The sequence below is a fragment of the Prunus avium genome, chromosome 5 (genome assembly GCF_965620075.1).
Source record: "Prunus avium chromosome 5, drPruAviu1.hap1.1, whole genome shotgun sequence".
Taxonomy (NCBI): Eukaryota; Viridiplantae; Streptophyta; class Magnoliopsida; order Rosales; family Rosaceae; genus Prunus; species Prunus avium.
In genome coordinates this window covers 25452237-25464874 of record NC_142288.1, presented here as the reverse complement: position 1 = coordinate 25464874, position 12638 = coordinate 25452237, and the positions used below count along the sequence as shown (strand labels likewise).

At 39.0% G+C, this 12638-nt stretch overlaps 2 protein-coding genes across 2 annotated transcripts; one reads left to right on the top strand and one right to left on the bottom strand.

Moving 5' to 3' along the window:
* Positions 1-5781: 5781 nt before the first annotated feature.
* On the top strand, positions 5782-7036 carry LOC110745199 (uncharacterized). The gene has a single exon (XM_021945273.2). The coding sequence runs from the start codon at positions 5875-5877 to the stop codon at positions 6826-6828; it is 954 nt and encodes a 317-aa protein (XP_021800965.2). The 5' UTR covers positions 5782-5874; the 3' UTR covers positions 6829-7036.
* Positions 7037-9864: 2828 nt separating this feature from the next.
* MLS (malate synthase) lies at positions 9865-12395 on the bottom strand. Its single transcript, XM_021945272.2, has 4 exons — positions 11923-12395; positions 11321-11649; positions 10877-11207; positions 9865-10627 (listed from the first exon to the last, which is right to left on the bottom strand). Exons 1-4 carry the CDS (start codon positions 12322-12324, stop codon positions 9968-9970), a joined length of 1722 nt encoding a protein of 573 aa, XP_021800964.1. The 5' UTR covers positions 12325-12395; the 3' UTR covers positions 9865-9967.
* Between the last annotated feature and the right edge of the window lie 243 nt (positions 12396-12638).

Genomic DNA, 12638 nt, shown 5'->3' with positions numbered 1-12638 from the left:
TGAAGTGGAAAGGATTGGGCCAACCTCTGGTGATAGGACGTCATGAAGGAACGGTAGATGTTGAGAGGTTCCACTTCCATATTGCCGACAGGGGCGGCTTTTGGCAGAAGCAAAGTGAGCGACTGCACAGGGGCCCCATTTTGAAGGTGACTCTACATTAAATGTTAATTTATATTAATATGTTAATGTAGCTTAGTAATGATATTAATTTAATAACATTAATAGTCATTTTCCATTTGTATTTAGCCCCATAATAAATTTTATTTTATTGATGTGAGTTTATTAGCTTCTACTGTATTAATAGGATAATATTAATGTTGATTTTCCTATTCTTATTTAATATTGGTTTTCATGTAGCCCAGGCCTTTTCCAGCTTCAGCCTTCAACCATTCAATTCTTACTCTCTATATATTTTGTATATGATTGGTTTTTTTCCTGGTTATTGATAATTAGTAATTTGATGACTACAAGATTTTGATTATATAGTTTGACTTTTTTTATCATTTTAGTTAAAGAATTTATTTTAGGAGGCCCTCTTGTTGTTTTGGTACAAAGTCCCTAAAATCTCAAAGCCATAGCTGATTATCGTACCAAAGGTCAACACTTCTATACGTCATCGTAGTATAGTATGCCACGTCATCTACCCCGGCTTGCATATAGCATTAAAATTAAAATTGAAGAGATGATCTATATGCTACAATACATAGACTTAGCATGAACATTTGAAGAATAAAAATTTTGAGAGACATAAATTACGATCAAAAAATATTTGAAATGGATGATAATCGGCATGTCTTTTGTTGACCTAAAGCTCTTTCTTGGATTAGGTAAATGAAGTCATCCCCTGCACAGCATATGTAAAAGAGCTCGACCCAAACACCAAAGCCATAGCTTAGCCTAGGTGTTTGGTACCACATCAACACGTGTCTCAATACTTTCTAACTTAAGTAAAGCCAAATTATTCAGGTCATTAAGAATGGGATTAAAGATAATGACTTCAAGAAACCAAATATTTAATTTCAAAGCTTTCTAGGCAAACTCAAGATGTGTTGAAAGCTAATTGGACCCAGCAGCTGAAATCATGGCTGGTGGCCAACACTCACTGCTAAAGTAGGGCAAGCAAAAGCAGATTTATGATAAACAAGAGCTTTGCTTTGTGTTTTGTTTCCCTTTAAAAAGTGGGGCTCGGGTACATCAATGTCAGGTCACCAGCAGCCAATCTATGCATGGCATTGGCAAACAACTTTTGGGGCACTTCCGCTTTTCATTTGTTTATTTTCTTCTTCTGGAACTTCATTATCAAAAGCAGATACATCACCCCATTTGCGTTTAAGATTCTCTTAATCCTTCTGTTAATGTCAACAACAAAATCCCTCATGTTCCTCATATGAATTTTCTGGTTTGACTCATTGACTGTGGTAGGCACAATTTACAGGTAGATCTGAAGACTTGTTGATTTGTTAATTAATTAATTAATTATTAATTAATTAAACTATATACATTTAGTACAAATGCAGATGCATAAAATCTCATGATGGGTATGGTTTAATACATTTAAAGCCACAAAATCTAGTGGGTTGAGTGATATATAGATTATTGGCAGATTCAAGGGGCCAGCCTGATTAAAATTAGGCCATGAAATGATTGACCTAATAGCTTTAGCAAATCTAGATATAATGGCCAAATATATATTGGCATGCGTTTTAAATACAGGAAAATAACATTATTGTTCATGCCCCGTCACCTATTTTGGTGAAGTAAATTATTTGAGCAAACTGATCATGGAGATTATTGTATGTAAATTATATTAATTAGGTAACGATAGATATTGGAAGTTTAAATAATTATTAGTTAAGTAATTAAGAGTATCCGCAATCATGCTCTTTCTTTTTGAAGTTAAAATTTAGCTAAAAACACAACGACACAAAAACTATTTTAGGAGCTTTTTATAAAATTTGAACTCCTAATTTAAGGAGTCATAAATACTATAATTATTTTTAACGTCAATATAATTGGTCTATCTCTATAAAAATAAAAATAAAGGTCTCCCTATTTTAGGAGGTGGATAAGGAGTATGGTTGAAGTTGTATTTTTCTAATTCCTCTCTAAAATTTATCTTAAAAAATGGTTTAGAGAGCCCATTACTGATAGACCGGATACCTTATTGAGGTTTAGGATTTTGTTAACATTAATGCCAACACTTTAATCTGAAAGGTTTGCCTAACTCTGTCGGTACATATAGAACAAACAAGAAGATACTAATTGTGTGCTTTGAAAACTGAAAGAAGTCGTGATCACTTTAGTTGAATTATATGCCACGAAATAAATCTAAACGATCAATCAATCCCTCTCTCTCTCTCAATAACCACAATTACTAAAGATGGCTGGCATGCCTTATAATGAATAGACACATGTCCGCCCTCGGACATTTGTTATTGTTAAGGCTTGCAATTTAGTTTTCATCAATCCAACAAGTCATCAGATAAGATTAGGTTGCTTGGAGGGCATGTTAAATCACAATGCCTCATCTCTCAAATAAGAAAGGGACAACAGATAATGTCGTGAATCATAATGTTACGGTCAATCATGTATAAGTGTGCGAATGAATTTGGCACATTATAACACATGCATTCATAACGCGATAATTTAACTATATACACACGTGTAAGATTGAAGTAGGCACAAAAAATGTAGTGAACCTACCATAGTTAGATAAGAAAGATTGGGATCTCTTGTACACGAAGTAGACAAGTCTAACTTATCCCATAAGCACATCTGAAAACATCTTAAGAGATCCCATGGAGTAGTTGCTAGCCCTTTGATCCAGCTAAGATTTAAAGCTTGAAGTGAGTCCTTGCAGCTATGGATATGTGCTGATTCAGCAAACAAATAAATGGTTTACAAGCACCGTATGCCTAGTAAACTATCCCCAACACATGCCCACGTTGATATGCATACCTAAATTAGGAAAGATATCACTGTCATATACTCACATTGTGTTTGTCGGTTTGTGTGACCTATATCGATCTTCTTTGCACACCTATATACATGATTTACCAAAAGAATCTATACATATGTTATATGATATCATGCATATATATATATATATATATATATATATATATATGCATGCATGCATATGTCTTTCTCATTATTCAAGGGAGCGTACTTAATAAAATAAGTTCATATTGAGTTCGAGTTAAATTTTTATTTTATTTTATTAACGTCGGATCAGGTTGGGAGTAGATTTATAATTTCTCGAAGTTAAAAAATGAACCAAAGAATAAAGATAGACATGGAGTATCATGACACCAATAATGTTCATCATCACCTCTCATAAGATGCAATCTAAATTTCAAAATATAAAGTTGAGTAGCCTACAAGTTATATAAGATTTAAAATATTTGCAAGCGAAAAGGATAGAGTATTATATTTGACATCTTTTCCAACATTGGAATGAGTTATATGATCACAACATTCAAATTAATGCTTGTTAAAGAGATTTGCAATGATCTTTTTTTTTTCCGTGCACATATATGCATAAAAGGTATATCAATCAACAGTTATCAATTACCCACCGTATAGTCAAATATCAAGATAAATAAGGAGGATTTGAACACCCGAAATCTAATTCTCCACCCAGGCCATCTAAATATACTCACAATTTGTGGACCATACTAACTAACCATACATATATGGTTCACATCAAGAAATTTTAGTACAATAATGCAAAGGTTCATGGTCAACAAGATGAATGTTGGGCATATGCCGAAATTATTGAACCATTTGTCTCTACGGATCTTCGCACTCGAAAGACAAACCTACAAAATATAGTTGGAGGCAAGCTGGAAGGTTTGGGTTCTTTTCAAAGCTTCGAGAAAGGGCAAGCGTCTCCTTGTAACGTTCGACATGTGGCTCCTAATTATAAGTAGAAATCGAAGCCTAATTTTCTGCCTACGGATTAGTAGAAATAATTGAGGTGACATGGCCCTAACTATATTGCGTTAGCTAGGTCTTACAATAAGGGAAGGGAATCTTTACTTTCCCGATATAGCTTTTTAAGTGCTAATTAATTAGATTGATCCCGTGTTATCTAATCCACCCAAAGGTTGGTGCGCACACAAAATACAGCACATTGGTCTAATTTGAAAACTCTGCACCGTAGAGTGTGGAAAAGATCTTGGAGATGGCTTTTCACCTTCCTCCCTCCTCTTATATGTTTTTTCGGTGGTGGGGGTGGATTATGCTTCTTCTAACATTTGCCCCAACCAAAGAGAAAGCATCATGTTCTTGTGTTAATTTGTGGACATTCTTTTCCATTGAAAAGATGTATTTGGATCAAATAGGAAACACACAAACACAAATGATGATGTTATGCAAACCAATTATATGTGTGTGTTTTCCTTATATTCACTCTTGATATAATATAATAAGGTGTCGAGGTCTAGATCATTCATTCGTCCATGTGTTATAAGTGATTTCGATTAGTGCGCTATTTGTGCTCCATCTCTACACGCATTCCACGCTATAGAGTTGAGTACATTTATCTCCAAAGTTTATGTAAAGTTAGAAGATTTCGAATCCCCATATCTCATTGATCAAAAGTATTACTATAGCCATACACACACAAATTTACTGTTTCCAAGTCAACAATAGTGGAAGCAGGTAAAAGTCACACATAAGTACTATTGTAACATGTGGGTGGAATTAATTCATTTACATTTCCGGTTCGATTCCGACTTTTTTTTTCTCATTTCTTATGAATTAAAAGTATTACAGTGTGACTTTTGTAAATATTTTTAAACGTTTATTTATATCTCATACATATCATAACTTCGCGTAACGTATTCTTTTAATTTTTCCCATCCAACCATTAAAATAAAAGATGAGAAAAAGAGGGTAAATCATGTTGGTAGTCAAAGCTGACGAGGGATGACGAAGATCATCTTGACACCAACAAAAATCTCAAAGAGGTGAAAGCAAAAGATTCGTGGTTCATAATAGTTGGGTTAGATATGTGATATCTCAATCAGTCAATAGCAAAGTTGTAAATGAACAGTCCCACTATCCAACCATACAAGTCACCAATACAAAATAATACCCATTTTGCCCATAAATTCCCCTGAAAACAACAGAAGCAAACATCCTGGTTGGGCTACTTTTGATAATTTCCTTGTATTTTGGTTTTGTCTATTTTCTATTTTCTTTCTACATTGGGCTTCCCCGATCTGATGGATATCTGATAGGCTGAAACCAATCCACAAATCAGCAAATTGCTAACTCCAACCAGAGCGTGTCATTTTCCAAACTCTCAGCTCACGAAACACGAGGGCATATCAGTCAAATCCCTCCATGGATCTTACCTTTCTTCTCCAATCACGGAGACAAAGAAAAGACCAAAACACAATCCAACGTCCCTCAGGAATCTAAGCCCGAGGCCACAATCTGACCGTCCATCTGGAGAAAAACGTTTCATGCCAATTATAGAAACCCGAAACACTTGTGGCGTCGTGTCCACCTTCTGGAAGCTGCACTCAGTCACCAAAAACACTCTCTTCTGGCCTGACACCTATCGCCCTCCCATTGGCAGGCTTGCAGGGCCCAATCAAAACCCTCTCGCAGCTCTCAATCACGTGGGCCCCGAAACATCACAACGCCACGTCTCGGCTCCCAGCCAATCCCCTCTGTCCTACCTTCGCTGTTGCTGTACCTGTTGACACACGTGTCTTTTTCCCACACGTGTCTCCTCCCACGTCGCTCTTATAAATCCCATATGCCCTCGCCACCTCCATTGCTGAGCTATCAGCTTTGAGTGCGAGACTAAACAACTCTGCCCAAAAAAAAAACTTGGGTTTTGAAGAGAGAGAGAGAGAGATGGATGGGAGAGGAGGGTGTTGTATAGCGAGGTACGGAGGAGAATATGATATGTCGCAGGTGGATAGGATAATGTTGAGGTTCAGACCGATTGCTCCGAAGCCGGTCAACGGAGGAGGATTGGCTTCCGGTGGGTCAACGCCGGAAAACGGTGACGTTTACGTTAAGAGTGGTAGGGGGAGGGGGAGGGGGAGGGGGAGGGGGAAGAGAGTTCGGAGGTGTGTGAAGCAGGGTTGCAATAATAATAATAATAATAATAATAATATCAGTAAGAGAAGGAGATCGTCGAAGGGTTTGGGTGAGGAAAAGACGGTTGTGACCCTGCCTCTGTTGCCGGAGACCCCTGAGCCAAAAGGCTCCGAGAGAGAAAGGAAGTCGAGTAGTTACTCGGCCACGTGGCTGAGTTTTGAGAGTTTCGAGAGTAATAGTAGTTGTATTTCTTCTACGACATGTCGTAGGAGTAAGGTGGTGGGGGAGGAGATGAGTACGATGAATAATATGCAGCAGCGGAGGCCGGTGAGGGTGGTGGGGTCGTGCGTGACGGTGGACTGTGTGACGGACACGTGGGTGGACGGAGATGGACTAGGGCGTACGGACGGGGAGAGGAGGATGAATCTGGAGAGGGACACGTGTCCGGGGTTTGTATCGGACGGTTCGGGGAGGGTGGTGTGGACTAATGGGGCGTACAGGAGCATGGTGGGGGAACAGGAGGAAAGGGAGACGATGGTGTGGCTGGTGACGAAGGAGAGGGCGGCGAAGGCGGTGGGTGTGATGAGTAATTACGACACGGCAGCATTCTCGTGCAGGGTGAGGGTGCAGTACAACGGGTGCGGTGGGTCGTCGTCGGCAGGGGATTGGAGCTCGTTGACGCTCCCGTGTGACGTGTGGAGGATGGATAGTGGTGGGTTTGCGTGGAGGCTGGATGTGAAGGCTGCTCTTTGCTTGGGTCGGTAAACCGACAGGGTAAAAAGCTAGCTAGAGACGACAAGTTCATAACAAACAACTGATGAGGAGTTGCTTTGCGTTTTATTAGCAGTAAGCTTAAATGAATGACCGTAATTAACAAGTGTGAATATTTTCGGGCAATGTTTAATACTTTCTTATGTTCAAATGTCCTGTACTTTTTATTTTGGGTGCAATCAAGAACATTTTTTTCTTTGAATGGTTCACATGTGATATGATATTGAGCACTGTTTATGCACAGAACACAAACTGTACGGAGTTCGATTTTTAAAGCAAGCGATAAAGTCTTCCTCATCTCCGTTTCATTGTTCCCTCGGTTCTATTTTTTTCTCTCATATCAGAGAGAGAAAAAAGAAGAGCAATGAAACGACGATAGGAGATGGTGTGTATATTTTTCAAAGGTAAGGGCATCTGACGAGAGAGATGGTGTGTGTCATGTCATGTGGTTATTCTTTGTTGAGGTTGGAGAGAGAGAGAGAGAGAGAGAGAGAGAGAGAGAACACTGGGCATGTGTGTGGCTGGATGGGGGTACAGGTGGAGGGGGTGAATTGGATATGTGTGCGTTTAATTTTGAATGGTTTTGAGCTTATCTATCTTTTACGATCTGCTGTTGTTGGGATGGGATGAAAGTCGATCTGTTCATCCTCTTTTCTCTCAGTTTATTGCACCACGTAACCCTATCGGCATCATTCTCTCTGCATGCAGTAGGCGTGTCGTGTTTCACATATACTACAGTCATTGGTCCTTTCCAAAGGTACACGATTCCTATAGCTGTCTATATATCTATGGCCGACCGACCCAATTTTCGGACACCAAGTCTTACTACTCCTTCGTACTTCTAGTACTTGTTTATATAAAAGATTTATGCAAGCAATTATAAGTGTTTGGTTTAAATAATTTTTTAGTTTAAATTTCATTTTAAAAAAATTAAACTTTAAAACAAATCAAAAGGCTCATTTTTTAAATTATAAAAAGTGAGCGTTCCCCTCTCCCTTATCTGGATGGTTTGCAATCTTCTTTCTAATCTTTTCTTTTTAATTTTATCTCTTTTCCTTATGATATGTGTTATTTTCTTTACACTTAAAAAATGTCGTTAATACATCAAATAACCTACCTGTTCTTTTCTTTCCTCGTGATATGTGTTGACTTTAATGTTTACTTCACTTCATTTAACTTTTTTAAACAATTTCTCTCTCTTCAAATAATCACAGACTTGCAGCCCCAAATCCAACCCTCCCTCTCATCATTTTGAGAGAGCCAGACCTTCACACCCGAAGGTGAGATTTTTAAATTTGAGCTGGGTTGTTGTTGTTGATGCTTAGTGATGGTCCTCAAACCCAAACTTGGAGGGGCTTGGTTTTGTTTGAAGAGGGATTGGGGGAAGATTGAAAAAGAGGGAAAGAGAAGGGAAGGAGTAAGGGGAGTTGGTGAGGAGAGGGTGGGGTGGAGATGGGTGGCGCTAAGGAGATGGTGGGGAAGATGGAGGTGCTGGGCTATGGGGAAAAAGGTGGGGACGACTTAAGATAGGTTTTTTATTCTGAATTTTTTAATATTTAATAAATTAATATAATAATTTTTTACAAAGTATTAAGAAAGTTGTAAAAAAATAATAATAAATTAAAGTAAAGTCAATACAACAAATAAGAGTAAATATGGAAAACGAAAATTAGGTGGTTTGATCTATTAATGATATTGTTTTAAGTGAAAATAAAATGACACCTGTCAAGAAGGAAAGTGAGAAGGTCCAAAAGATAAGATTAGAAAGAAGGTTGATAGCATTCCCCTTCTTATCTCTATGTCTTCTCCATCTCCTCTCTCTCTCTCTCTGGTCCACCATCGATTAGGATGTGTCACTGTTTGAAATAAGGTGTTTCTGAAATACCCAATATGAAATAAATACTTCTTCCCTCCTTCCGTGGAAAGAGATACTCCTTTTTCCTTAGGAATCATGATTGGAAGGAGATACTCCCAATTCCATGCAAGTCATTATTTGACACATGTGCAAAAATAATTCATAAAAAACACAATAAGAAAAACTTATGCACACATGTCATCTTGCCATTGGCAAGAATGTAAGAGTTTCTACTTACAGTGGAAGGAGGGAAGTATTTTCCATATGAAAAAAAAAAAGGGAACCCATGGCCCTACTATTTTCAATTTTACAAGCGCAGCGCAATGTGATGATGAAGATCATAGGGTGAAGGATGGTGCCATTGTAAAGGTTGGCCCGTGCTTGTGACGTGTACCAATCGATGGTGGACCACTGTGAAAAAGGGAAATGGATTTTTGAAATCTTTTTTTAGATCTTTAAAATAGTTTTGGAAATACCAAACAAGTTTTTAGATCTTAAAATCAATATTTGAAAACTCATATTTTTAAAAATATCATGGTTTTTTAGTCCAATTTGGGCTCTAAAAATGTTTGTGTCCAAATTTGCCACTCCACACAACAAGTGTTTTTTTTCCTTTTTCAAGTTCATAAGATATATATTATATATGGCAAAAAGAAGAAGAAGATATATTATATATAAATATATGAGCTCCACTGTTTTGTGTCCAAACTTGCCACTTATGCACAACGAGTACTTATTCGAATTTTATAATTTATGTTGTAAAAATGTTCATTATTTAAAAGAATTCAAAAAAAAGAGAGAAAGCTGAACCAATGTTTGAAATCACACATTTTATATATATAATCAAGTGATAACTTATGATTAATGGGGGCACTAATGGGTTAGATTAGGATAAGTGATTGTTCAATTCCAATATAAGTTACAACTAATGGGCATGTTTTAAATATGGACGATTTCATTACAGAAGACATACATATCATGATGGAAAATATGTTTACAGAGTACAGTTGGATTGCATGAAACCACCCTCAATACATTGGATCATATATGAACCAATGATACAGGGGTTCACATGATCCATTGATCATCCATTGATTGATAACTGATGATCAAAAGTCCAGTTATTGGAGAGAGAGAGAGAGAGAGAGAGAGAGAGAGAGAGAGAGAGAGAGAGAGAGAGAGAGAGTACATTATTATTGATTTGGCAAAGACTGCTAGAGGAACTGATCCTTAAACTAAACATTGAGAAACCAGGTGATTAATTAAGATAATCTGAATTTAGAGCCTGGATGATCCCCTTGGATGATGCATGACAATGTGATTATAAGCATCTAGGGTGAGAAAATCATCAAGTGTTTGAGCAGTGCATTGCCTGGTGAAGAGCTTGCAAGCTTCCTTGTACATTCCCTTCTTGAACTTTTCTTTCCCAACCTCTCTCTCAATCCTCTGCATTTCTTCCTCCACCACTCTCCCAAACAGCTCCTTCCCAACTCTCACTCCAAGCCCATCTCCATCCAGCTCCACTCCATACTTGATCCACTGCCAGTTCTGCACCCTGCTTATCTCAGCTGTTGCAGCATCTTCCATGAGGTTGTAGAGAGGCACTGAGCCTGTCCCAGTCAGCCATGCTGCCAAGTACTGGATCCCGACTCGGGTGTTCAGGCGGAGGCCTTCCAGCGTTCGAACGCCTCGGGGCCTCTCCAAGAGGTCTTCTTCAGTGATGCTTGATGCATCTTCTCTCCTCATGGATTGGATTTGGTTAGGGGTGTTGCTGCCCATGTTGTTGGTGAAGACTTCCATGCAGGCTGGGATTAGCCCTGGATGAGCTGCCCAAGTCCCATCATGTCCTGCTTTTACCTCTCTTAACTTGTCCTTCCTCACTAAATCCAGTGCTGCTTCATTTGCAGCAGGGTCATCTCTGATTGGAATCTGAGCTGCCTGCTCAATCACAAATTACCAACAACAATTAATGAATTTGTTTTTTTTTTTTTTATCATTTCTAATTAATTTTCATAAATTCATATGAATCTGCAAGTCATTGTGTGACTGTTATCACTTAATTAGCTAACCAAGAATTTGGTTCCCATATGCATGTATGAAATGCACAAGGCTTGTCCATAAAAAATACATGCACAGAGCTTGTCTATGGCTGCAGACTCATGCTATATATGTGACAGAAATGCTTACCATCCCCCCCATGGCGTGCACGCAGCGCCTATGGCATGTCCTGATGAGGAGATCAGAGTAACTCCTCATGAAATGCTGAGTCATGCCCACCAGAAACCGGTCCGGTAATAGTCGGTCAGGGTGACCCTGGAAGGTTTTAACATAGCTGAAAATGTAATCCCATCTTCCACAGTTCAACCCAACAGAGTGATCCCTTAGCTCATGCAGGATTTCATCCATTTGAAACACTGCTGGAAGTGTTTCAATCAGAACAGTTGCCCTAATGCTTCCTCTCTCTATCCCTGCCTTCTTCTCTGCCCTCTCAAACACACAGTTCCATATTTTAGCTTCCCTGCCAAAATCGTGACAGAAGCAGCACCGAAAAATAAGTCTAATTTTCATGCATCTTCCAAATTAGATAGATAAACAGAGAGATTAAATTTTTAGGGATAAGTCATTGGTTACCTTGAATTCTCCATTTTAGGGAGATAGAAGAAAGGGCCAAACCCTGCACCTTGGGTTTGGCGGAAGGCTGCATAGTTGTGGAAGAAATAAAGGCCAAAGTCCACAAGGCAACCAGTTGCAGGTTCACCATCAATTAAAATGTGAGCCTCGGGCAAGTGCCATCCTCTTGGACGCACAAAAAGCTTGGCTGTGTTTTTGTCATTCAGCTTGTAAACTCTGTTTCTGGCCTTGTCATGAAAGGTTATGCTCCCATCAACAGCATCCTTCAGATTCACTTGGCCTCTCATTAGGTTCTCCCAAGTTGGTGACAGTGCATCTTCAAAGTCAGCCTACATGGACAAGAACCATTTTCATTTGTGCCTATAAAATTATTTGTACAACATTTATCGGTCACGACTCACATGTCACATTAAAGATGAGATTTATAAAATTGGGCCCGTATATGTTAGAGAGGTATCTATGTTATTATTTAGAATTTAGATGAATCACGCTACATAGTGTTACGGTGACACTCAAAAATTTCTCTCATGACTCCAGGGTGACGGAAGAGTGCAAGACGAGCTAGCAAAAAAGGAAAATAAAAATTAATTAATAATACTGACCATGAAAACTTTGGCTCCAGAATTGAGAGCGTTGATAATCATCTTCCTCTCCACAGGTCCTGTAATCTCCACCCTCCGATCAGCCACAGCTGGTGGGACAGGTGCACAAACCCAATTTGTTTCCCTAATGAACTTGGTAGCTGGATCAAACCCAGGCACAACCCCCTCATTGTACCTCCTCTTAGCTTCCTTCCTACACTCCAATGCATACTTAATCCGGTTCCTAAACTCCCTCTGCAACTCCACCACAAATTCCAAAGCCTCCTTGGTCAGAATCTTGGCAAATTCTTCATCGAACCGTCCCCGGATTTCGACCCCTTCAGGAACATCATAGCCTGCACCACCACCACTACTCTTCCTGGTGGCTGGTGCAGTGTACCCATTTGTGCCAACTCCCATCATTTTCGTTTTTTTCTTCTTTTTCCTTCGGCTAATAAAACTAAATGCTATGCTTGTAAGAGGAGGTGTGGTGATAGATACGTTATATAGAGGAATGACCAAAAAGATAGGTTTGTAGAGCATTATCGTTATGGGCTTGATCCTGATGTAGGCGGTGCATGGCATTATGTGCGTATGGTGAGCTGGTTGTGATGCAACTTATTCATGAAGATGAGGAGGATAAGGAGAGGGGGCGGTTTCTTTGAATTATGTGCCTGCCTTGGGGTGGGAAATTGATGAGAGGATTAGTACGACTATGCCACCGGGCTCTAGGGTCA

What these genes read in the sequence shown, in the direction of transcription:
- LOC110745199 (XM_021945273.2), top strand. Translation starts at nt 5,875, where the DNA reads ATGGATGGGAGAGGAGGGTGTTGTATAGCGAGGTACGGAGGAGAATAT.
- MLS (XM_021945272.2), bottom strand. Translation starts at nt 12,324, where the DNA reads ATGATGGGAGTTGGCACAAATGGGTACACTGCACCAGCCACCAGGAAG. An exon ending in CTGGAGCCAAAGTTTTCATG is followed by an intron (nt 11,650 to 11,922) that starts GTCAGTATTATT and finishes TTGTCCATGTAG; the next exon opens with GCTGACTTTGAAGATGCACT. An exon ending in TGCACGCCATGGGGGGGATG is followed by an intron (nt 10,628 to 10,876) that starts GTAAGCATTTCT and finishes GTGATTGAGCAG; the next exon opens with GCAGCTCAGATTCCAATCAG.